This window comes from Rosa chinensis, chromosome 1 (assembly GCF_002994745.2).
Source record: "Rosa chinensis cultivar Old Blush chromosome 1, RchiOBHm-V2, whole genome shotgun sequence".
Classification (NCBI taxonomy): domain Eukaryota; kingdom Viridiplantae; phylum Streptophyta; class Magnoliopsida; order Rosales; family Rosaceae; genus Rosa; species Rosa chinensis.
Genome location: NC_037088.1, coordinates 58068744 through 58091853, shown reverse-complemented (window position 1 = coordinate 58091853; position 23110 = coordinate 58068744). Strand labels below are relative to the sequence as shown.

The window sequence follows — 23110 nt, the reverse complement described above, 5'->3', positions numbered from 1 at the left end:
CAATCTTGTCACAATCATCTAGCATTATTTTTAATTAACTCAAATACTTCCCCGTAGTCACATCCTTGTCGACTCTAATTCAACTGTGATAAATGATTAGTGAAACCGACGAATCCTTAATGATTACTAAAACCGTCTACCTATTCCTTTGATGTCAGATTCGATGGATGTTTATGTTCTGACCTCGAATATAGAAGTTAAAGATTCGTTAATCAGAACTAAAACCGAAAGATGAGATTAAAAATCAATGGCAAGATGGAACCTTTAGCAAACTAAACCTTCCCAACCCAAAAAGGAAAAAAGAACGGAATATATAGCAACTAGTGCCAGCCTTGCACGAGATCGATAAATGGAAATGACCGTTGGAGCATTAGGTACGCCCCAACACCCGGCTCCAATATATGACCGTTAGAGCACCCAAGTCTTCGTCTTCCTCCTCACTCCAAACCCCCAAAGCCCTCCTTGCTCCCACACAACGAGGCCTTTTCCGATCTTGGGTTTCTTCCTCCTCCATCAATTTTCCAAACCCAGAAATGGATTCACCGCAAACTCCCCGGAAAACCGGGCTCAACCTCCCAACCGGGATGTCCGAGTCGACTCTGCGGCTCGACTCGCTCTCCAGCTCGTTCCGGGGGATCTCGAGCCTCTCGTCGTCGTCGCCGTCGAAGACCTCGACGTGCAGCGACAGGTTCATTCCGTGCCGGTCGTCGTCGAGGCTCCACCAGTTTGGGCTGAACGACAAGGCGTCGCCGGTGAAGGACGGCGGGAACGAGGCCTACCAGAGGCTGTTGAGATCGGAGCTTTTCGGGTCTGATTTCGATTCTTTTTCTTCTCCTGCAGGTGGAGGAGGACAGGCGGCGTCGTCGCCGATTAGTCCCAGCAAGAACATGTTGCGGTTCAAGACGGAGCATTCCGGGCCAAACTCGCCGTATTCGCCGTCGATTTTGAGGCATGATAGTGGGTTTTCGAATGAGAGCTGTACTCCTCCCAAGCCTCCCAGAAAGGTCCCCAAGACCCCCCATAAGGTACTTGTTATCCCAGATCTTTTACCTTTTTACTTTCGTGTTATGAATCTGTGCATGAATTTGTGGAGATAACCCCATTAGGATTTACTGGGAATGCAATTAAGTCAACTTTTTTGTGTGTATATGATGATCAAAGCAGCTGAATCTGAGGATCAAGTTTGTTCCTTTTGCACATTTTGATGGAGGAAACCCATTGGGATTCAGTAGGAATGAAAATAGGTTATTCTGTTTGTGTCAATGTGTTGAACCAACTAGCTGGTCTAGCTGAATTTGAGGCTATAATAATGCCATTTTAGATGTAGTTCTTAGTTAATTGTTCATGACTGTGAATTAGAGCTGCTAGAATCAGTTAAAGAATTGGTTTATACTTTATATGACTCAAGAACTAGTTTAAATGGGAAATGCAATGGTTGATCTTACAAGAATAATACATGGTTGCAGGTTCTGGATGCTCCATCACTTCAAGATGACTTTTACTTGAATCTGGTGGACTGGTCCTCGCAAAATGTCCTTGCAGTTGGATTGGGAACCTCAGTTTATTTATGGAATGCATCAAACAGCAAGGTGAGTTTCATACTACTAGCCTAGGCTTAAACTTTTTCATTGCGAAAGTTGTCTCTTTGGAAGTGTGCCCTTTAATCTATACTACCAAAACAACAACTTGATGAATGTGATCTATTGGTTTTCTTAGGTGACAAGACTGTGTGACTTGGGGCCTAATGATGGCGTCTGCTCTGTTCAATGGACCAAGGAGGGTTCATATTTATCAATTGGTACAAACGGTGGCCAAGTTCAGGTAGCTAATTGTTGCTTACCCTTTGAATTTATTCTTAGACTAGTGTAGTTTTTCTTTCATGAAGATACAGTTTCAGATGATCATAATTCATGCATTTGTTATAGGTTTGGGATGGGACTCAATGCAAGAAGGTCCGAACAATGAGTGGACATCAAACAAGAACTGGTGTTTTGGCATGGAACTCAAGGATACTAGCTTCAGGAAGCCGAGACCGGAACATCCTTCAACATGATATGCGAGTCTCAAATGACTGCATCAACAAGCTTGTTGGCCACAAGTCTGAGGTGAAGATTTTAATACTTAATCCTTCTTTTGAAACTGAAACCTTACACATCCCAACTCTTTCTTATATCACCTACAATCAAATAGCATTTGCAAATAAAGCAATAATGCAATATTAACAGTTCTTAAATTTCAATTCTTCAGGTATGCGGGCTGAAATGGTCCAACGATGACAGGGAACTTGCTTCTGGTGGCAATGATAATCAGGTATCCAATACTAGCTAGTTAATTTCTTCTTTTCCGTTGTCTTGCTCTCTTCTACATTTCACTTGGCTGTATTTCTAGTCAATTGCTAACAATGTCATATTGATGACCAGCTCTTGGTGTGGAACCAGCACTCTCAGCAACCTGCGTTGAGACTAACAGAGCACACAGCTGCAGTAAAGGCCATTGCTTGGTCACCCCACCAGAGCGGCCTTCTTGCTTCTGGAGGTGGAACTGCTGACAGATGTATACGCTTCTGGAACACTGCAAATGGCCACCAGTTGAACAGCGTTGACACGGGAAGCCAGGTTATTATTTTACACCTTTTATGTGTACCAACATACTTATCGCACTCTGACCATATCTCACAAGTGTTGCTACCTTGACTTTCAGGTTTGCAATCTCGCATGGAGTAAGAATGTGAATGAGATAGTTAGCACTCATGGATACTCCCAAAACCAAATTATGGTCTGGAAGTATCCATCCATGTCAAAGGTTCAGCTTCTTAGCGTTTTTAAACTCTCTATACCCTCATTTCAGTCGACCAGAATTGTGGAGTTACTTGTATGTTTCTTTCTAACTCGTGTTGCAATACACTTATAGGTTGCCACTCTAACTGGCCATAGCATGCGAGTTCTATACCTTGCAATGTCACCAGATGGTCAGGTATTGCATCTCTCTTTTCACAGCTCCAGCATTCATTAACACTCAAATTTCATGTTACATCGAAATTATGTAATAAACTCAACTGAAATTGCTTTTACTGCAGACAATAGTCACTGGTGCTGGGGATGAAACTCTCAGATTCTGGAATGTGTTTCCTTCGGTAAAAACTCCGGTAAGTATATTACTGATCCAATTACTTTATACTTAAATTTTAAGCTGCTCAGAAATCTCTGCAACCTCTGAGATCTTAACCTAGAATTTCCTTCTTCAATTTCAGACACCATGCAAAGAAACAGGTCTTTGGTCACTGGGACGAACTCAAATCCGATGAGACTCTCTAGCATCATGCAAAGTTACAGAGCTTTTCGGTCAGTAGGATGAACTCAGATTCGAGGAGACTGTGTTGAACATATGAAGTAGTCTATAATGTAAATGTGAGGATACAGTGATACATAAGTAGCAAGAGGCATAAATTAAGTTGTTTTTTTTTTTTACTTCAGGATGTTTCTAATTTTGTAGTGTTTCCTATTCTAGAACACTTAACACTGAAGAGATTTGAATATACAAACTACATTTTCCAGTTGTGCTTCTGCCCTTCCCTTGTACAATTTCAATAAGTTATTCATGTTTCAGGAAGCATGTGCAACATGTGCTGTTGGAATATAAATCTCTTGAATAATCCTGATTCTATTCCAAAAGTGCTCAGTTCAGTAAAGATCAAAGAGAGCCGAAGTCTTTGCATAGCTAAAGGGAATAAACCTGTATATATCCAAAAAAAAAAAAAATTAAAGGGAATAAACTGGTAACCTTAGTCAAAACCATAATGGCCATGCATTCTTGAGTAACATATCTAATTTGGGTAAAAACTTTACAAGAATAGCTGAAGTTGACCAGCTTAATGAACAAACAAACCATGATTTGAGACTCAAGACTACAATTTGTGAAATAAATGATTGCAGATAACTGAAATTTCCTGCTACATCGATCTGGTTCAATCTGTTGCCACTTGCAATTGGGGTACATTCTCGCTCCTATGTTCTTGCTTGTGACTGCAGACCTTGACATATCAAATAAATCTCTCTTGATGATGATCTTGTAGCTTTAGGCCTCAACAATGATGCCTTTCTAAACAGTGGTTTGCAAATGCGGTTGAAATCTACAGAACACATGGCAAGAAAGCAGTTAACAACATATCCAAACAGAGGTGCAATGAGATACCTGTTTTTTAAAAAAGGGTTTAGGACAAGCTAAACCTTGCACATCTTCACTCTCTAAAAGCTTTATGACAAGATGACCACCCCTTTTCAATACACCATTAACATCTGAACTCGTAGTTGCTCCAACAAGACTTTCTTCCACTTGAGTGACATTGTTGGGATTAGCTAATGCTGCTTCACCTACAGCCAAATCCAGTGCTTGCATGCCTAACTCGAGGGATAAAGCTGCATCTTTACTTGCTATCCCAGAAACGAGGGGACACATATCTGAGAGTATTACAGAAAACCCCTTCTGCACAAACACAATGACAAAAACATAAATCCTTGTGTTCCTACACATAAAAAATCCTAAAAATGGTTTGCCTTAAGAAAAACTATCGTTGATTTTGAAGTTGGAATGTTTCACTGTTGAAAAATTTGCAAGCAACTGAAAGACATAACAAGTGGCAGTAGAACAAGGTTGCTGGCTAAAATAATCAGTAGAATAGCGAGCATATGGAAAAGGGTTGACATAAATCTTGGAATAACAAATTCCTGCCTAAAACTACAGGAAGGCCATGCAGCATGGTTAACCAAGTTATCGAAAAGGGTTAACACAATTCTTGGAATACCAAGTCCCTACGGAGATTGAATACCAAGTCAGGGACATGAATCACGGCAAGCATTTTGAACTCATAAACCACAACTCTTAATTCAACGAAAAAGTTACCTGTGGAGAAAGTTCCCTGACTGAGGTTTTAGGGAGCTTCATAACATCAGCACACAGAGTTTGAACCCTTGAATCACAATGCATAGCTGGAACCTTCACCTTCTGTTCTGCACATTCGCAAACCCAGTTATGTAATCAACTGTACTGAAAACCAGACACAAAAGCTCGTAAAACTAAACTAAGAGTAAAAGAGTATGAGACCTTGAGATCAATCCCAACAACAAGACCACCATTTTTGATAGGACCCAAGCTCTGACAAGCCACCTACCAATAACAAGCAAAACCCATCAATGGTATCAAATCATACAGGTATGCAGTTACAATTGTGAACATAAAGTTTACATCTTTGAAATGAAAAAGGACCTGAAGCCAAGCACCAGGAGCACAACCAAGGTCCAGAACAGAGGAGCCTGGTATTATGAGCTTGTACTGCTTCTGTATCTGAAGCAGCTGTTCAAAGACGGATGATTTAGTAAATTAAACCAACTTTTGGGTCGAATAAGTAAATTAGTCAATACTACCTTGAAGGCGGAGCGAGCTACATAACCCAGGCGCTGAGCTTCTCTGTAGAAAAAGTCCGGCTTTCCTGCCCCACTCATCTTCTTCGCAATGAACCCTAAACCCTGTGAAGTCTTTTATTTGTTTTCTGGGACTGGAACAGATTGATGGGTTAGAAGTTGTGGGTTATGTGAAAAGTGAATAAAGTTTTACGGATAGGTAGAGTTGTTGGGAAAAGAATAAGAGAGTATGAAGCTGTTAGTCTGTGCTTGGAAGAAGAGGAAGAATGGCCTCTTAATTCTTGAGGTGAAGTTTGTGCAAGTTGGACTGTTACAACTAAAACTATGAGGAATGAAAGATAACCAGCAGTCCCACATTGGAAACGAGTAGTACAGCCTATAGTTTTACTAGTATAAAAAAAAGGCTGCTTCGGCTGGATTAAAGCACGGAGCCATGCGTTGAGTACAGAGCGAACTATTCTTTCGCCTTTTACTAAAGAATACCGTGTGCGCGGCGCTTTAAATGGCATACGCCTATTTTTGGAAGGGCGCACCTCTGTGGGTGCCCCTCAAACTGAAATGTAAACTTCACCACATGGTGATAGAATTAGGAGTTTGTTTAGGGCCTGTGTCCGATTGATGCTTGCCTATGTAGTAAAATCCGGAAGTGACAAAATCTAAAACTTGGAAGCTAAAGCCTCAATGTCTCGTCCAATCATGACTTTTGAAATTGAAACCAGTCCGAGTTGGAAGTCATCGGAACCAACCACATTCGATTTGAATAGATCTCGAGTTGTTTTGAGTGAATTAAAATTGAAGTTTGAACACATTGAATGCCGGCTTTGTTTGCATCCCTCTAATATCATCCTGAATTCTTCTCAATAGTGTTGAGGCATATAATACTTACCCAATACTAGGAATTCAGTTCTTACAAGTATATATAATAGCTACTGTTTGTAGCTAGCTTCGTAGTTATCCTTTATCCCTCGAGAGAATATTTTGATTCTTTTTCCAGAGTACTGAACTACTGATGATCTACTTGTAACTGATATGGTCTAGCCTTCAACTTTGAAAGACATTATTTCCGTTCTACATTCCTCTGTTGGTCAAGTAGGGAAGCTTTGATATACATGTACTTTTATGGAGAGGAAACTCAAACCTTCGGGTGTGTGTGTTTGGTGGGGTGGTAAGGCTTTGGTCTCATATATAAGAGGTCAAGAGTTTGAGCCCCATCAAGGGTGGGAATGGGGTGGGGGTTTTAAAAAAAAAAAAAAAAAAAAAAAAAAAAAACTCAAACCTTCAACAAAGTTGAGGGATAGAGACCAAAGAGCAGTTGGGTGAGATGGTTTAGTCCCACATTGGGAATTCGAAATACGCAGAGCAGTTGGGGGAGTATAAAAACAGAGACATGGGCTCTGTATAAAGCATCTTTGCGCTTGGGGCAATGACGCAGTTAATGAGGTTCTAACCGAGACGCGTCTATTGCTGGTTGAAAACTATTTCCAAACCCCCTCCTGGGCCTGGGTTAAGCTCAGTGCCCTCGAGAATTTCTGGAAGGGCTCCCCTCGGGGTAAAGCCCTACAAATCCAAGTTCTAAAGTTGATTGGTGGAAGGGTTCAACCTAATCATCCTTGTTTGGCAAAACGTCTGGCGTGAAACCAAAATTAGTTGTATTTAAAATCCAAGCACATAATGATGATTGAGGCAGTTAATCAATGTAGATTATTGATCCGAACTTAATTCAAATCCAAGAAATCAATTCAAATCCAGTACACGCATGTATTGGGTAGATCGATTCAAAACCAATACACGCATCAAGGGCTGGATTCGGTACTAAACCGATCCATTTTTCCTCAAACCGTTGCCGAACCGACCTCCGTCGGTATCAGAATTTTCAAACCGCCGCCGAACCAACATAGTCGGTATACCGACTGTCGGCAAGCCGAATTCTCGGTTGGTATCGTTCGGTTTTGCTGCCGGAAATCAGAGGAGGACCAATTTGTCGCGGGTGTCTGAATGACGGAGTTTGTTGAGGTAGAAGCATATCACATCAAAGCAGCCATCGAAGATTCAGATCTCATCTGGAGTTTCACTTGGAAATGACTAGATGAGGACGAAGTGATGATACTGAAAATGGAGAAAAGTAGGAGATGAAGGAAATAGAGGAAGAGGAAGATGAAAGAACCAGAAGAAAACAAAAGCAATGGGACAAGAAACTTTCTGGAAGAAACTGATGGAGATTCTGGAAAAAAAAAACTGAAGAAGATGAAAGATGAGGATGAATAGGAAGAAGAAAGTGATGGATATGATGAAAGAATGAAAGATGAATGCTTTCTGATTTTTGGGATTGATGGACCCGATGAGGTCTTTTTGTTTTTTTCTTTTAATTGTATTAGATTAAGAAGGAATAAATATAATAATTGTACCACATATAATAAAAGCAACGTGTGCTCTAGTGGTTGAGAGCTGAGTTGCGGAGTGAAGGGATGAGGGTTCGACTCCTGCCTCCAACCAAATTCTTGTTATTTTGTGTTTTAATTTGATAGTAGGAACTAAGAGACAATAAATATAAAATTTGTGCTTATAGTAGTAAGAGAACGAGCTGCTCTAGTGGTTGGGAGCAAACGTGGTGTGTTAGAGGTCCAAGGTTCGAACCTTGCCTCTAATCAAAGTGTATAACCATTTTGGTGTATACATATTATTCGGTATGAGGTATTGTATACGGTCAGTACACCCCCGAGCCGAAGGGAGCCATACGGTACGGCGCAGCCGAGCCGAAAGTCGGTAAGCCGAATTTTCGGCCCAAATCGGTTCGGGCCGGTTCGAAAATCGGCTGGTTCGGTTGCTTCGGCCCATTTTGCCAGCCCTACGCATGTATGGATCCATAAGAAATGTGTCGTCGCATGTATAATATTTTCACTTCCAAACATACTCGGGCAATTTGGTTTTATAAAAAGAAGATATCAATGAACTTAGCTTCAACCAAAGGTACACTCAAATGACCAAAACTTTTGGTCATTTAAAAACTCTGTAATACTCCACCATGATGATTGTAAAGAATACGAATACTAACAAGCTGCTCTGTCTAGAAATTGGCAAATAATGATGACAAAAAGGATGTAGTCATGAAAATGTGAATCTACATCAGAAAAAACAGCCGCTCGCAGTTGCAGTTAACTCACAGTCACATGCATTCAGTTCCACTCCCATCCATGCCTTCCAACTCCAGTGCCATTCTCAATACTTCGAGCTTCAATGTCAGCTGTCCATGTATATTGAGGTGATTTTTTCTGCAATGGATACATAAAGGACTTTGACTATCTACATAAACATAAAGGTTTTGTTCTACTGCGTACCTAAAGATCTCTTCAAATTACATATCTGGAAATTTGCACACAGAATAAAGAGTACCTAAGGGTAATCATCTTGTGTTCGGGAGTCTAGATAGAAAGGTCTGTTTAAGAAGTCACAGAAGGATGTGGGTCATAACTCATAAGGATGTAATCATGCAAGAGCATCTCCTAAAGTGCAGTCTGAATAGGACAATCGCTTCATGTACAATGACATATTTTGACATTTGCCAATAGACATAGACTTTTAACAGGCTGATGAATAATGTAATGTACAAATACTTATTAATGTATTAATACTTACTAAATGCTGAATAGTAATTATGTTTAGCAGATGCATATTATCTTGCATATGAAATTGGCTTAAAAGTTCTATATGAAGGTTCTTCATATCTTCCTGTCAAAACTTCTGAAAGTAATGAACAGTTCCATGTGAAGAAGTCTTCCTGTCCATTAATTTTTTTTTTTTTTTCAATTGGAATGACACACTATCAAGAAGACATTTTTCAGTGTGACAAAGTGGGATCCAGAAGGTGCAAGATCAATGTAATGAATAAATTTGTTATTCGTACCTTCATTCCTGGAACAGTCACTGGTTCTGTGGCAGTTGATGTTCTTCACTCAAGCCAGTCAACAGTTCTTCACTCATTTCAGCTCGTACTCTTTGTTTGGCGGACAAACTACATGGAAGATTCTGTTGATGAAGGAAGATATAGTGCTTATCCTCTCTGCATAAGTAGAGAATCTATAAGGCAGGTTAGATGTTGGTGATTCGATGTTAGTCTATCACTCTGTCGCATTAATAGGGAAGTGAGACCTGTTTGGAAGTTGATCAAACTAGGATTACAATCAAATATTGGCATATCATTATTACCATCCTCCACCTAGGTACAACCAAACAACCAAAAAAAGTAAAAAAGCAATCTCTGATGCTCGATTTAGTACTCATAATCTAACAGAACAATCTTCAAAGTCAAAAATACATAGACAAAACAAATGCTCTCTAGTAATTGTATCAAATAAAAAGCAAGTAGACATTTCTCAGAAAATACAGCTGCATGCAGTTACAACTTAAGTCACAAGTAAGAGCAGTTCCATGCCGCAAGGCACCAGTTATGATATAGAGATATAATAGCTTACCAAAGTACAATTCAATCAGGCTTTCAACTCCAAGGCGATTCTAAATGCTTCTCAAGAGCACTTAGCAACCTGAATCAAAAGAAAATAATATAGATATATATTAGCTCTAAATGCTAATATGTCTGAATCAAGAGGTGATTCTAAATGATATAGATATATATCAGCTCTACATGTATCTTGGTACGATTTTTTTCTACATTAGATACAAAATCAGAGGATTTAGTAACCTGAATCAAAAGAAAATAATAAATTCTACACAACTTGCGTCAGAGGATGCAGAATATTATTAACAATATATGAAGATATAAGTTAAAATCAGCAGAACAGACAAAGGCACGACCTAGGTAGACCAAAGAAACAATCCCAAGTTGAACAATCTTCTATGATGGCTCATAGTCACACCTTACAACCATGCATAGCTTCCTAATGAAGTCGAGACACTCGAAGAGATGACTCAGCTGCTTGGCTAGGCACCATCCTTAATACATCGGATCAACCAAAAGGTTAAAAGCAATCTGTGATACCGAACCCGATAGCTAATCCGTTGAACACATAAATCTAAGTGGAACAACATTGTTGCAGCAATGGGCTAAATGCTAATCTCAGTCTTCAATACATGGCAGAAGTGAATTTTCAATAAATGGACCTCATGGTCATGTCCACTCTTGCCTTCCATACCTTGAATATCTTAAGCCAATAACACTACTATTTCATGCCATGGGATCAGTCTACTTTGTATCATAGGCTTACTTAAGATGGTTATGAAAAATTACCTAGTTTATGTAAGATAGCCTCATCCATCAGTCGAATGGGTGACACAAAATAACTTTGTAATTGCATGTTGTAATGTCGTTGCTTGACATTCTCCTGCAAGGAATGGTTGTTTGACTGCACCTACAGTATATCAATTGGATTGCGGTAAGAAACTTGTTTAAAATAATGTGAAAATGAAGACATGTCTTAAATAGTAAAAGATGATTTTGAAAGAAACAGACATGAATTAAATAAAGCTGGTTGCAAAAATTTCAAGCCAATGCCACAAACACTCAAAACTCAATAACTTCAAGTAAGTATATACAGGCATGTAGCTGTTTTGATAGTGATGTTACTTATAACAGGCTTTTGATACCGTAAATAATTAGTACTAGAAAGTCCACAAATATTTTTTGATATCAGTAAACTGTAAAAGTTTTGAGAGTCATGTTACTGTACAGATTTCTAAAGGAAGTTTCTCTGCTCATCACTGTTTTATAGTTGGAATGACAGCTTATAATGAAGAGTAATATACAGCATCATAACAATCTCGCACCCTATAATTTTCTATCAATATATTTTCCTTAAAATCAACTTATCTAAATGCAAAATAATAATAAAATCTGTTCCTCATAGCTTGATTATGCTCTCTGCACAAGTAGAGATCAGCATAAAGGAAATTGGTATCAGCAAAAAGGAATAGAGAACCGAGACTTTGGCTGGGCTCCCAATCAAGTATTGGATGCATGAGTACTTGCCCAATCCTCTGCAAAAAGGAATTAATCTCCTAGTGACGAGTGGCCGGAAACAAAAGTAAATGAAGCAAGCTTCGTGTCTACAAGCCAATTACCCTTCTTTGATCTGTCATGGCCAGCCCACAGCTTGCCAAATGTAGGTGTGATTGGTGCCTCAGATGCATTGCTTCAACAGTCCAACCTAGGTACACCCAAATAACCAAAAAATTTAAAGCAATCTGTTATCCTTAACTCAGTCTCACAGTCACACTCTTATAGAGCTAAATATGTGCCACAAACACACATGAACTGAGAACTTCACATGAACTGAGAACTTCAGGTTATGACACAGATAGCTTACCATATTAGCATCCCATTAGCTTTACAACTTTAAGGCCATTCTAAATGAAGCCTCAGTACACGTATGTTGGTGCGATTTTCTTCTGCAACAGATACATTAGTCAGACTTGACTATATCTTGAATCAAAAGAAAATATGTAAAATAAGGTTTTGTTCCTCTACCTAAAGATTTCTTTTGAATTATTCTGGAAATTTCCAAACAACATGACGAGTACCTGAGGGTAGGAGTCTGACCAGCAGAAGTTTGAAGCCTAAACTCCCAATTCCGTAGACAGAAGGGTGCTTGCAATCTTTCTGAAATTTACTTGATAGGGACTCAAGTTCCAGCATCAGAGGAAGAAGAGTATCATGACCAGCCAGGAAGGTCTTCGAACTGGCAGCCTTCAGTATCCTCATGCCTTCTTTCAATGCTTTAAGAACATGTCTCTAACTGGTGCTGTTTGTGACCTCTTAAGCTCCTGACAGTCATGATCACCTATATAACACTGAAGCATTAATCTCTCAAGAAAACCATCGGATGCGTCATGCTCATGTCGATATAATGCATCATTATTATCACTTCTTTTTCCTTGCTAATAACTGATAAACACCAAATATACTAAATCATGCAAATCTAGAATTCTATGGCAGGAGTGATGTACCTGTATAATCAATGAAGATATAAGTTAGATGAGCAGAAGGACATACACGAGATAGCACAACCTAGTTAGACCAAAGGAACAATCCCGAGTTTAACTTCTCCAATGACATCTCATTGTCACAACCTTGCATAGCTTTCCAGTAAGTATAATAAAGTCCAGACAATTGAAGAGATGTTCTTGACTAAGCTCCATCCTCGGTTTAAGTAACTAACCAAAGATTTTCTGTGACTTAGCTAATCAGTCCAACTTGAAAACCAAGACCTTCAAGTTATAATATAATCTACAAATTGGTACGAATGCAGCGTACCAAATTCTGATGCCATTCTGAACGCATGTAGCTTCAATACGAGCAGTTCCAAGTAGCCTGGTGCAATTCACACCTACAATAGAATACATAATTAGAGGACCTATATTTACAACTTAATTTACATAAGAAGATCAATAAACTACAAGCTATCAAAAGAAATCTCCCATTTGGAATGTCAGCACAAAAGAAAAACAAACCTGAGGGGGTGAGGATCATCTTGCGTTGGGAAGTCCAGCAATCGATTCAGCCATTCACATGGCCGTGAATCATCATTTTCTGTATATAAGCGACTTAGCTTCTCTAATAAGAGGTTCAAAGACTTGGCATAAAAACAGAACAGTGAAATTACCTGTATCTTGAAGAAATTCAAGCCGAAGAAGTAAAGATGGCTAAAACTGATAAGGAGTTGAGCATATGTATGAGGAAGCACATATATAAACAGCAACCATTAAGATCTTCGAGTCTTTGACCTCTTCAGCATCCTCATAGGTTTGGTCAGTGCAATAACTTTGCCAGATCATGCTCAACTAATCGCTAATGTATCTGAAGAAGACAATGCCTAATGCTTCTCGATCAGTTGATGTTTCGTTCTGCCCTCCAATAGTGACATCAATCTTGAAGACATGCGTCCCTAGAATAGACCACGCCTGGAAAAAGAAATGATTCAGTTATAAATTTGAAAATACATATATATATATAACAGTCCCATATATGTGATACCAATAATAACAGGTACGAAGATGTCAAGCTCACCGGCCGGGTTGAAAATCCGATCCGTCTTCAATCTTGATGGTTGGGATGTGAGAAATCTTGGCCCACTCCTCACCTAGTCCTTGTCTGTAAAGGTCTCGGAGAATTGGAGATCTCAAGATGTGCAATTTCTGTAGTGGTGTCTTCCACAGGAAGTCCGGCAGTGCTTTTAGCTTCCAGCAGTCCTCAATTGTCAACTGAGAGAGGCATGGCATGATTGTAATATTATTATTTTCCACTCCTACCCACTCTTTCCATGACAACATGCAGCGGAAGGTGAGTTGTTTAAGCTTGGGGAATGATATGAAAATGGAAGACGACGACGACGAGGTTTGCCCATCATCTATTCCCAAAAACTCAATTCCTACCTTTGAGACTCCCGGGAGCATCGCAATATCCAATGATTCAAGGGACGCCAGTTTCCCTAAAGGAGGCAAAAACCCACAGTTGAAGCAATTACTAAGGGTGAGCACTCTCAAGCTGTTTGAAGACGACAACCAATGGGAGAAGGCGCCGCCTCTATAGCTAGAGATGAATAAAGATTCCAAACTTGGATGCGGCTCTAAGCCATTCATAATCTCTCTATCCTTTACTTCATCACCCGTCAAGAAATATAGGTGCAATTGCAGGAGGTGAACCTTATTTGCTGCCATATTTGGATTTCCTCGAATATAAATATCAAGACTCCCTTGAAGCTGGTTCAAGTCTTTCAGATCTTCCAACTTGTTTCCTTCATCACCATCTGGGACACGAAACCAATCTAGCCTTTGCAGATCTGTTAATTTCTCAATCCCTTTAATTAGATTTAGACAAGGACAGCGTTCAACATAAAGATGCCTCAAGTTAATCAGCCCTCGCACATCTACTTTTTTGAGACTAGAGCAGCCAACAAGTCGCAAGGTTTGCAGGTTGTATAAGCTGCCCAGGGCGCTGGGTAATTCTTCCAACCCTTCATTACCGGATAAATCAAGATACCTCAAATGTATCAATCCACCTATCGTCTCGGGAATTTCTTTGAGACAATCCTCCCCCCGCCAATCACTCAAGTTTAATGTTCTAAGGCATTTCAATTGTACTACCGACTCAAATATTGGGCCAATGGAATTTTTGGATGATTCTATAGCTATCAAGGTACGTAATTTTTTATAATTAGGGAGAAAAGATTTCAAAGAATCACCCTCGGTTGCATGCACTAAGGTCAAATGATGAACTTTATCCTTTGCCACATCCCTTCTCTCACTAGCATCCAACTCAAAATCCAAAATCAAACATTCATTTTTGGTCAAATATTGTAGAAAGTCATGTACAATATCATAATTTTGCATGTCATGTTTTCATTTTCAACATCTGCATCAATATCTTGAAAGAATGATCGCATTGCCAAGTCATTAAAATAATTTTGACCAACTACTATCTTGTCTTTACTTTCTTTGGCATTCAAATAATCTTGTGACATCCACAACTCAATCAAACGATTCATATTGTACACATAATCTTTTGGAAATATAACACAATACAAAAGACAACGTTGAGTTGCTGGAGTCAAATCATGATAACTTAATAGTAGTGGTCGAAAAACATCTTGTTGAATCTCTTTCAATTCCCATGTCTTACTCTTTAAAACAGCTTGCCATTCATGAATCTTTTTCTTATGGCGCATGAGGCTTCCTAACGTCTTTGCAGCAAGAGGCAACCCATTACACCTTCTAGCAATACTTAAACCAATGCCGTGAAACTCTTTAGGCACATTATTCTCATCCATGTTTGCACCGTAATAGAACAATGACAAACAAAATGCATCACTCAATGCCTTCAAAGAGATCATTTGAGTTGTTGCTTTCATTAAATCAGCAACCTCCTCCTTTCGAGTGGTCACCAATATTCTACTACCAAGAGCACCATTACGTAAAGGTTTGATCAATTCTTCCCATTGATCAGAGTTTGGGCTCCAAACATCATCTAAAACAAGGAGGAACTGTTTACCCTCAATCAATTTATATATACATTGCGTCAGGGTTTGCAACACATTTGAGCTTTTTGAACTATTATCTTTATCTATTTCTTCAATGATAGCTTGAGCAATCTTGATCTCTTCAAAAGGGTCCGAGACACAGACCCATATTCTCTTGTCAAAATGAGATTTGACATTTTCATCATTATACACAAGTTGAGCAAGAGTTGTTTTCCCCATTCCCCCCATCCCTACAATAGGAATGATAAGAGGAACCTCATTTCCTTCACTACTCTCACTTAGCAGCTTGCTAACTATGAGTTTTTTTTCATTATCTCGACCAAATGTTTTAACATTGGGAAGAGAAGTAGTTTTTTGTCGTTGAGGTAGTTCGGGGACCCTAGCGGTGTTTTGAAAGCCAAAACTTTGTTTTCTTTCATCAATTGAAGCTAATCTTTCATTTAATTCTTCTATCTTCGCAGCAATTTCGCGACGATGAATAAACCGCCTGACCTTGCTACCAGAAACGAAAGAGGAGGCAGAGGAACGTACCTTCTTAGCAATAGCAAGAGCATGTTTTTCTTCTTTCTCCATCTGTCTCTTTCGAACTTGAGTGATCCACTCATCCAAAACGTCATCTATCTCGTAGGAAACTTCAGTCAGTTCACTCAGCCAACGTTTCACGGTTGCCTCCGTCACTTGCCTCTGCTCTGCATCCTCCAGCACAGCTTGAATAGCTTCCAGATTGCGGGAGAGGCTGTTGACTTCTTCCTCAACCCCAGAGACCAGTTTGAACTCTCCTCGAACCTTGTCATGGGCGACCGTAGCCAAACGCTCAAGGAGAACGTTAACAAGTGCTTCAGCCATGTTCTTACTTGAAGGTCTGATCGGGAACGAAAGAGGAAGAGAGGAGAAATACGGTGCAGCAACTATAGAAATGGCGTGCTATCCCAACTTCATATCACATTAATCGTCTCAGCCTAATGTCATAATGTGTGGCCTGATATTTTCATTTGGGTCGCGTGACTTGCTAGTGCAATGATTGCAATTAGCAATATCACACCACCGACAATCAATTTCTTTTATCAAAGTGTGATTCACATTTCTTATATGGGATCGTCTACAGTACATTAATGTACCGATACATCAAGTAGACTAGGTTCAATACAGAGGTAGACTAGCTCAGTACATGGGTAGACATGTATGGAGTTAGTCTACCCTTGTACCGAGCTAGTCTACATCTGTATTGAATCTAGTCTACTTGATGTATCGGTACATTAATGTACTGAAGTATTTTCTTTTTATATAACTTTCACTTTTGAACATTTCGCATCTTGTATCTATCGAAAGGAAGATCCTAGTAAAGACTAAAGACCATGTTGCTTTCGGCTTCCACATAGTGGTGAGAAAATTTGTTGTCATGCAGACTGGTAGTTGGCCCTTTGTGGCATCATCGTTTCTGTGCTGGATTAGATTTGATGTTGATTTTGCTCTGTCATGGACCAAAATGAATTATTGAAGAGAGAAAAAGAGGTCTCTACTTTTTCAATACATCCTCCGAGTGAGATGAATCATACACTGGAAACAAAAGAGAAGACGATCTTAAGCATCGATCTTTGTGGGGATAAAGGGAAAAGATTGCCTAATTGGTTTTGGCACTTTGGTCATGTCAATAGGCATAATTTAGAGTATGATTGATTGAAATGAGGAGCTAAATATGAAATGAATTAAGGGCCCGTTTGGATAGGGTGATTTGGACTTGAGGATTTGGATTTCGGAGGCCCAAATACAAATAAGCTCGTTTGACACAAATTTTTCATTAGGGATTTAGATTTGATGAAATCAGTGGGCTGATTTCATTTAACAGAAGGGGCCGATTTCAAATAACTAGGATACCCTAGTTATTTGAAATCTCTTCCTCTCTCGCTTCTGAAACGCCACGGCTCGATTTCAACACCGGCGGAGCTCGCTCTCTCTTAACTCGTGTTCTCTACGAATCGCAGAGGCTGGGCTAGAGTTGATTTGAGATTTGGTGAAGGTGGTCTCTCTTTCTTCTCTTAATTTGATTGTTCATCTCCTAATTTGATTGTTCATAGTGATACTGAAGGTTGGGCTAAATGATGCGCAGCTTGATTTCGTAGTATATGTAAAATTTAACCAAAGAATGTTTGAGGTTGATTTGTAATTTGCTTGATTGAGTTTGATTCGTAATAGAAGCTATTTGCTCAAATATCTGCAGTCTAGTAACTTTCAGCAGCTTGATTTGGTGTTTACTTGTACATATTTGTGATATATGATTCATAATCCATGATATATATATATATATATATATATTTGCTTTCTACATATTGAAGGTTGAAGGTTGGGCTAAATGATGCGCAGCTTGATTTCGTAGTATATGTAAAATTTAACCAAAGAATGTTTGAGGTTGATTTGTAATTTGCTTGATTGAGTTTGATTCGTAATAGAAGCTATTTCCTCAAATATCTGCAGTCTGGTAACTTTCAGCAGCTTGATTTGGTGTTTACTTGTACATATTTGTGATATATGATTCATAATCCATGGTGTATATATATATATATATATATATATATATATATATATATATTTCCTTTCTACATATTGAAGGTTGGGTACGTAGAACCAAATAGTGGTACACTACTAATCATAACAGCACAGCTACGTTTGGTAATTAGAAAAGGTTTGATTCAATGCTTTGAATGTTGTATTGAGTAGTGTATGGTTTTCGTAATATAACTTGATCAACTTGGTGATTGATGAAAGAGGATTCATGGAATTGGTAGTAGAGTCCAGGAATTATGGTGTAGATTATGTCACGCCCCTGATTTTTAACACAAATAAAAATCAATATATAATCTCATAATTACACATGCGTGAACGTTCAGCCATCAATACAAAATACCTAGAAACTTTTTTTCATTTTAACTCAAGTACATATTGATGCCCTGAACCCACTATGTCAATATTGACCGCTCCACAAAGTCATATATTACATAAGCTTACGAATTAAATTGTCAACAACAAAATAAAAAGTAATTGCTCCTCAGAGTTTACTACATAGCGGAAGTCATAACAATGGCAAAGCCAATCAAAATTGCTTCCTACCCGTTCTGCTGCCAACAAGCTACCTCAGCTTCAGCCACGATTACCCTGACCTGTAGGATTAACCCTTACACAGTCTGAATAGTGCACCGAGTTGTCACACAACAAACCAGGTAAGCTTTTGCAAGCCCGTATGAGTAACTCAAAACAACTCACACAAAAACCACGGGATAAACCCCGCATGTTTCAATCAAGAAGCCAAATCACGCTTTGATCCTTAAAAACACGAAATAAAGGAGAACAACTCACACTTTAATTTCCTTTCAAATCGAAATAAAAGAAAGCAACTCACACCTTGATTTCTTTTAAAACGAAACATAGAAAACAACTCACACCTTGAATTCTATCAAATGTACCATAATCGTACCATAGAAAGCAACTCACACATTGATTTATATCAATAAAACATAGAAAACAACTCACACCTTGAATTCTATCAAATGTACCATAATAGTACCATAGAAAGCAACTCACACCTTGATTTCTATCAATAAAACATAGAAAACAACTCACACCTTGAATTCTATCAAATATACCATAATCGTACCATAGAAAGCAACTCACACCTTGATTTCTATCAAATCGTTAATAAGGAAAACAACTTGCACCTTGTTACCTTAAAAACCACGTAATGTCATGAGTTATCAATAACCAGTTCCCGTTACCCCATGAATTACCTATATGGCAGACAGATTAGAGCTCTAACCGAAAACGTAACCACTCGTCCGGCCAAAGACGTGATCACCTGATATTCTGCTCAAGGTCATAGACCTTCATTCTGCACAGTCCCTTGAAGCAAAACATTAAAGGAGTCACACTGGACCCAAAATGTTACACAAATCTCAACGCTTTTGAAAATAATCGAAATCAACATTTCCATAATCATTATTTTCCGAAAAGCCATAACCCAAAACAATAAAGAGCATCAATTCATGCATATTGTTTTCATACCCAAATCTCAACGCTTTTCAAAACAAATCGAAATCAATCATTTCCACAATAATTTGTTTTCCAAAAACCACAACCCAAAACAATAAAAAGCATCATTCCATGCATATTGTTTTCATAAATCCACAAACCACCAATATATATATATATATATATATATTTCACGTAAATATATATATATATATATATGTAGTCATCAACTCAGGAATGCCTACTAATACCAACTATAGTTTGCAGTTAAATCAATAACTCTCAAAACGATAAAGGTAAGCCCGTTTGTGAATGAACTTCGTGAGATTACTCACCTCGAAACTCCCGCTGCGTCTTCTATATAGAATTGAACTAACACTCTCACCAACAACTTGTCCAATTCACCTTTTAGAAGCACCTAATCACCAATGATCTCAAATCAGTAACGATTCACAAATAAAAAATGTCTGAAACCCCTGTTTTGAACTAAAATCCCCAAAGTGACGCCAATCGAGGCGAAACCACATCCGAGACCACCCAATGTCTCCGGAATACTTCTACGATCGATATGTCCAAACCACAAGTCGATCGAATGCTCGGATCCTCACGGATCGAATAAATCAACCGGTATGAAACGGTAAAAATCATAACAAATTCATACAAACTCCAAAATTTGCATTTATATATCGAAACGCTCGTATCAACGAGTAGAACATATATAATACCAGAAACAATCCCTTACATGGCCGGAACGCCTCTATAGGCGGTGGCGCACCTCCGCCGGCCAAAACTCAATATTTCCCAAAACTCCCAACACCAAAAAGTTTCATCTAAGCATGCTTGTGAATTTCCATAACTAGCTCGAAGTCAGAAAACAAGCATAAATGATCGAAAACTACCTCACAAGCTTTAAATTTTTGCTCAATCTGAGTTGAACCTATTTTCACGTAAATCGATCCAAACAAACACCAAGGATCGATCAAGGAGGCTCCCACGAACCCAAAGATGGAAGCTTGCAGCCGTGCCGTCGCCGGAGCTAGGATTTCCGGTAGGGTCCGAAATCACCTAACTTTGTCGACTTTCAGTGCTGCCGTGGAGGAGGATCGTTGCTAGAGAACACCACAGAGACAACCAGATGGCAACGACGAACCGATCTGGAAAGTTTCATCGCAGGAATTCGTCGGAAAAGCCGGGTCGGGTCGGCCAGGTTCGGGTCGGGTCAGTCGAAAAACTTTGATACTAAAGGTGTCGACCGAGAGAGAAGAGAGAGAAAAAGGGCCTTCCGGAAATGGAAATGGAAATTATGAAAATATTTCCGGAAAACCTCTATTTATACTAAAATGGAAACTTCTTTCAATGGCCATAACTTCCTCATACGAACTCCGATTGATGCATTCCACATGTCCACGAACTCGTATCGACGCGCTCTACAACTTTCGTGAAGGAAGTTTTTGGAAAATCCCAACGAATAAAAAGTCAACATTTGGCAACCCCCCTAAAACCATATTCTTCAAATAATTATTCTCCCGAAACACTTTTGCTCCATCCACGAGCCACGAAATAGTCAAATAACCACAATTTAAATTCTGAAAAATAAATACAAATTTCCGGGGCATCACAGATTACCTGCTCTGTAAATCATGACTTGTAGATCTCACTTTTCACAGGTTAAATAATCTAGTACTCAATAGAACACAAGTACACAACCCCAAAATGTGAAATCCATATTCATTTAAACCTATATAACATGATGAAGAGCAAGGATTCAATTGAAAATACCTTCAATGGTTTCAGGGGAATCGCCGTCCTTGAACTTAATCTGGTTACAAGGATTCAATTGCCTCAGTCTGTATCGTGGACAGTCATGAAGAATCATTAAGAAAGAACCTCGCTTTTGGTTATACGTAGAGCACGCATCCTTATGTACAACTAGACCTGTAAATGGATCGGATTTTGATCCGGACCCGCTCCAAAACCGTGACTATTGGACTAGTTAGGATAAAAAAAATTGATCCGTTGATCCGAATCCGTTAACCCGTTTATTTAACGGATCAAATACGGATTTAGGTCGATCCGATCCGTCAATAATCCGGCCCGTTTTTATAATAATAAAATATTATTATTTATTAATATATTATTATTATTTTTAAATATAAAATATGAATAATTTCTAATACAAATTTTTTTGCAGAAATCTAAGGGGCAGTCCATCACTCAAGATTCTAATAAGCATTAAGAATTTTGATAATGTAATTCTACTTTTGGTGATACTTTCCATGTTGTTTTAATATTTTACCAGCTTTCCTCCACACATGTAAATGTATTTTTTTTTTCTTTAGAAAATAAAAAAGAAAAGATAATGGAAGAAAACAGTTATTGCATAGAGAAATTGGTGAGAGAGAAGAGTGGGTTGTGAGATTTATTTTGTTTATAAAAATACAATTTGTAATTGTCATAATGACCCTTGTGATTTAATTAATTTTTATAGAATTTAAATCTTTTAGGGTCATTTCTCTCAAAATTCTTTATTTTGACTAACAAAGCATGTTCTCTTAATAATAATAACAAAGCATCTTCTCTTAATAATAATATAGATTAATATCTTATGAGGTATCATGATATAAATTTAATAATACTATTTAAAATTTTAAAATATTTGAAATTATAAACGGGTCAGATTAGCGGATCGGGTATCCGTTAATCCGGCGGATACGGATTTGGATCGAGCTATCAATGATCCGCGGGTTAACGGAGCGGGTTTGGATCGAATTTTTTGTTTAAGTAAACGGATTTGGATTTAGATTTATCCGATCCAAATCCAGTCCATTTACAGGTCTATGTACAACTGGAAATAAGTTCATCATCATCCTTGGTTATTTTGCTGATGGATCCAAACATTACCCAATAGCATGGCATTATTGTAATAGCATTCTCAGAGCAATCCTCTGCTAGTACATACTCCTTCCTTCCCACTCATTCCACCACCATATGATATCGAAAGTCAGTTGTTTCAATTTCGGAAATGCTTTTTGATCTTCATCATCATCATCTGTTCTCGATATCTCAACCTCTACCTTTCCCACACCAAATTTCCTTATAACAATGATTCAAGGGAGGGCAGTTTCCCCAGAGAGACACGCACTGAATGCAACGTTCTAGCCTTCTATGGGAGCTGTGAAAGCGCAAAGGGTAACAGTGGAGGAAGATTTGAGGATTGGGCCTGGGCATCAGTTTGGCATTGGACTTGGGTTGCACCTTGAGGCCTGGTCATGGGATTGGGCCTGGTGGAAGCACCTCCTGTTTTTTTTTTCCCCGTCTTTTCCTTGTGTTTGCTTTTAGACCATCTCCAATGGAGTGGTCATTTGCCAGGTGGACAATAGAACGGTAAAAAATGACTGATGACATCTTTTCCAACCCACAAGTCAAATCCACGTGGATAACAATTCTGAAATTTTCTGTCAAATTTGACAGACCAAACTCAACCAGTCTTTTTTTTTTTTTTTATCATTATTTCTCTTTCTTCCTACTCTCTCTCTCTCTTTCTCACCCCCCCCCCCCCCCAAACAGAGGTTCTCTCTTTCTTTTTCTGGTGTTGCATCTTCTCAGGCAATAGATGGTGATCGATCTCCATCAATTGAACTGGAATATTAATGCCCTAGCAAATGGAATGATTTATCATATCCCATC

The 23110-nt window shown here is 38.8% G+C and overlaps 5 protein-coding genes and 2 non-coding genes across 28 annotated transcripts in view; 3 read left to right on the top strand and 4 right to left on the bottom strand.

The window, feature by feature from the left end:
* The first annotated feature begins 361 nt into the window (after positions 1 to 361).
* Positions 362 to 3553, top strand: LOC112182771 (protein FIZZY-RELATED 3). Its single transcript, XM_024321315.2, has 10 exons — positions 362 to 1025; positions 1467 to 1589; positions 1717 to 1821; positions 1926 to 2105; positions 2248 to 2310; positions 2421 to 2615; positions 2701 to 2802; positions 2911 to 2973; positions 3077 to 3145; positions 3251 to 3553. The coding sequence occupies exons 1-10, from the start codon at positions 402 to 404 to the stop codon at positions 3302 to 3304; spliced, it is 1578 nt and encodes a 525-aa protein (XP_024177083.1). The 5' UTR covers positions 362 to 401; the 3' UTR covers positions 3305 to 3553.
* Positions 3554 to 3781: 228 nt separating this feature from the next.
* LOC112182774 (ribosomal RNA large subunit methyltransferase E) lies at positions 3782 to 5849 on the bottom strand. 2 transcript variants are annotated; one of them, XM_024321319.2, is made up of 6 exons: positions 5421 to 5842; positions 5263 to 5349; positions 5101 to 5163; positions 4900 to 5001; positions 4227 to 4482; positions 3782 to 4129 (listed from the first exon to the last, which is right to left on the bottom strand). In XM_024321319.2, exons 1-6 carry the CDS (start codon positions 5496 to 5498, stop codon positions 4005 to 4007), a joined length of 711 nt encoding a protein of 236 aa, XP_024177087.1. In that variant the 5' UTR covers positions 5499 to 5842; the 3' UTR covers positions 3782 to 4004. The 2 variants fall into 2 exon arrangements, with proteins under 2 accessions (XP_024177087.1, XP_024177089.1); XM_024321321.2 differs by lacking the exon at positions 5263 to 5349 and having other exon boundaries at positions 5421 to 5849.
* Positions 5847 to 5963, top strand: LOC112183144. Its single transcript, XR_002929741.1, has one exon. It is a non-coding gene; the product is annotated as a U5 spliceosomal RNA (small nuclear RNA).
* An 859-nt stretch (positions 5964 to 6822) lies between these two features.
* Positions 6823 to 6974, top strand: LOC112183142. Its single transcript, XR_002929739.1, has one exon. It is a non-coding gene; the product is annotated as a U4 spliceosomal RNA (small nuclear RNA).
* Positions 6975 to 8807: 1833 nt separating this feature from the next.
* Positions 8808 to 23110, bottom strand: part of LOC112182776 (putative disease resistance protein RGA3) — a 28826-nt gene continuing 14523 nt past the window's right edge. Inside the window, exons 3-4 of one of the 2 annotated variants that reach the window (XM_024308026.2) lie at positions 9319 to 9474; positions 8808 to 8850 (exon numbers count right to left, since the gene is read on the bottom strand). The gene's annotated coding sequence lies outside the window, so the exon portion shown is untranslated. Of the gene's footprint in view, positions 8851 to 9318; positions 9475 to 23110 lie in introns of those variants that run through there. The other variant, XM_040509369.1, reaches the window with a different exon arrangement.
* Positions 9319 to 14763, bottom strand: LOC112182775 (putative disease resistance protein At3g14460). 20 transcript variants are annotated; one of them, XM_040509398.1, is made up of 12 exons: positions 13435 to 14763; positions 13031 to 13328; positions 12879 to 12957; positions 12375 to 12754; positions 11949 to 12208; positions 11735 to 11816; positions 11490 to 11575; positions 10660 to 10780; positions 10227 to 10401; positions 9887 to 9955; positions 9564 to 9630; positions 9319 to 9491 (listed from the first exon to the last, which is right to left on the bottom strand). In XM_040509398.1, the coding sequence occupies exons 1-2, from the start codon at positions 14754 to 14756 to the stop codon at positions 13313 to 13315; spliced, it is 1338 nt and encodes a 445-aa protein (XP_040365332.1). In that variant the 5' UTR covers positions 14757 to 14763; the 3' UTR covers positions 9319 to 9491; positions 9564 to 9630; positions 9887 to 9955; positions 10227 to 10401; positions 10660 to 10780; positions 11490 to 11575; positions 11735 to 11816; positions 11949 to 12208; positions 12375 to 12754; positions 12879 to 12957; positions 13031 to 13312. The 20 variants fall into 20 exon arrangements, with proteins under 20 accessions (XP_040365332.1, XP_040365318.1, XP_040365343.1 ...); XM_040509384.1 differs by having other exon boundaries at positions 9319 to 9630; positions 12375 to 12596; positions 12682 to 12754; XM_040509409.1 differs by having other exon boundaries at positions 9319 to 9630; positions 12498 to 12596; positions 12682 to 12754.
* Positions 14758 to 16249, bottom strand: LOC112182773 (putative disease resistance protein RGA3). Its single transcript, XM_024308041.1, has 3 exons — positions 15046 to 16249; positions 14843 to 14925; positions 14758 to 14778 (listed from the first exon to the last, which is right to left on the bottom strand). Exons 1-3 carry the CDS (start codon positions 16247 to 16249, stop codon positions 14758 to 14760), a joined length of 1308 nt encoding a protein of 435 aa, XP_024163809.1.

Excerpts from the sequence above, each read along its gene's own strand:
- LOC112182771 (XM_024321315.2), top strand. The coding sequence starts at position 402 with ATGACCGTTAGAGCACCCAAGTCTTCGTCTTCCTCCTCACTCCAAACC. Across the intron at positions 1,822-1,925 it reads CAAACGGTGGCCAAGTTCAG|GTTTGGGATGGGACTCAATG; the intron begins GTAGCTAATTGT and ends CATTTGTTATAG. Across the intron at positions 2,616-2,700 it reads GCGTTGACACGGGAAGCCAG|GTTTGCAATCTCGCATGGAG; the intron begins GTTATTATTTTA and ends CTTGACTTTCAG.
- LOC112182774 (XM_024321319.2), bottom strand. The coding sequence starts at position 5,498 with ATGAGTGGGGCAGGAAAGCCGGACTTTTTCTACAGAGAAGCTCAGCGC. Across the intron at positions 4,483-4,899 it reads TCAGGGAACTTTCTCCACAG|AAGGGGTTTTCTGTAATACT; the intron begins GTAACTTTTTCG and ends GTGTTTGTGCAG. Across the intron at positions 4,130-4,226 it reads AGAGAGTGAAGATGTGCAAG|ATTTCAACCGCATTTGCAAA; the intron begins GTTTAGCTTGTC and ends TGTGTTCTGTAG.
- LOC112182775 (XM_040509376.1), bottom strand. The coding sequence starts at position 14,756 with ATGCAAAATTATGATATTGTACATGACTTTCTACAATATTTGACCAAA.
- LOC112182773 (XM_024308041.1), bottom strand. The coding sequence starts at position 16,249 with ATGGCTGAAGCACTTGTTAACGTTCTCCTTGAGCGTTTGGCTACGGTC. Across the intron at positions 14,926-15,045 it reads ATGGCAAGCTGTTTTAAAGA|ATTATGTGTACAATATGAAT; the intron begins GTAAGACATGGG and ends TATTTCCAAAAG. Across the intron at positions 14,779-14,842 it reads AAGAAAGTAAAGACAAGATA|ATGTTGAAAATGAAAACATG; the intron begins GTAGTTGGTCAA and ends ATATTGATGCAG.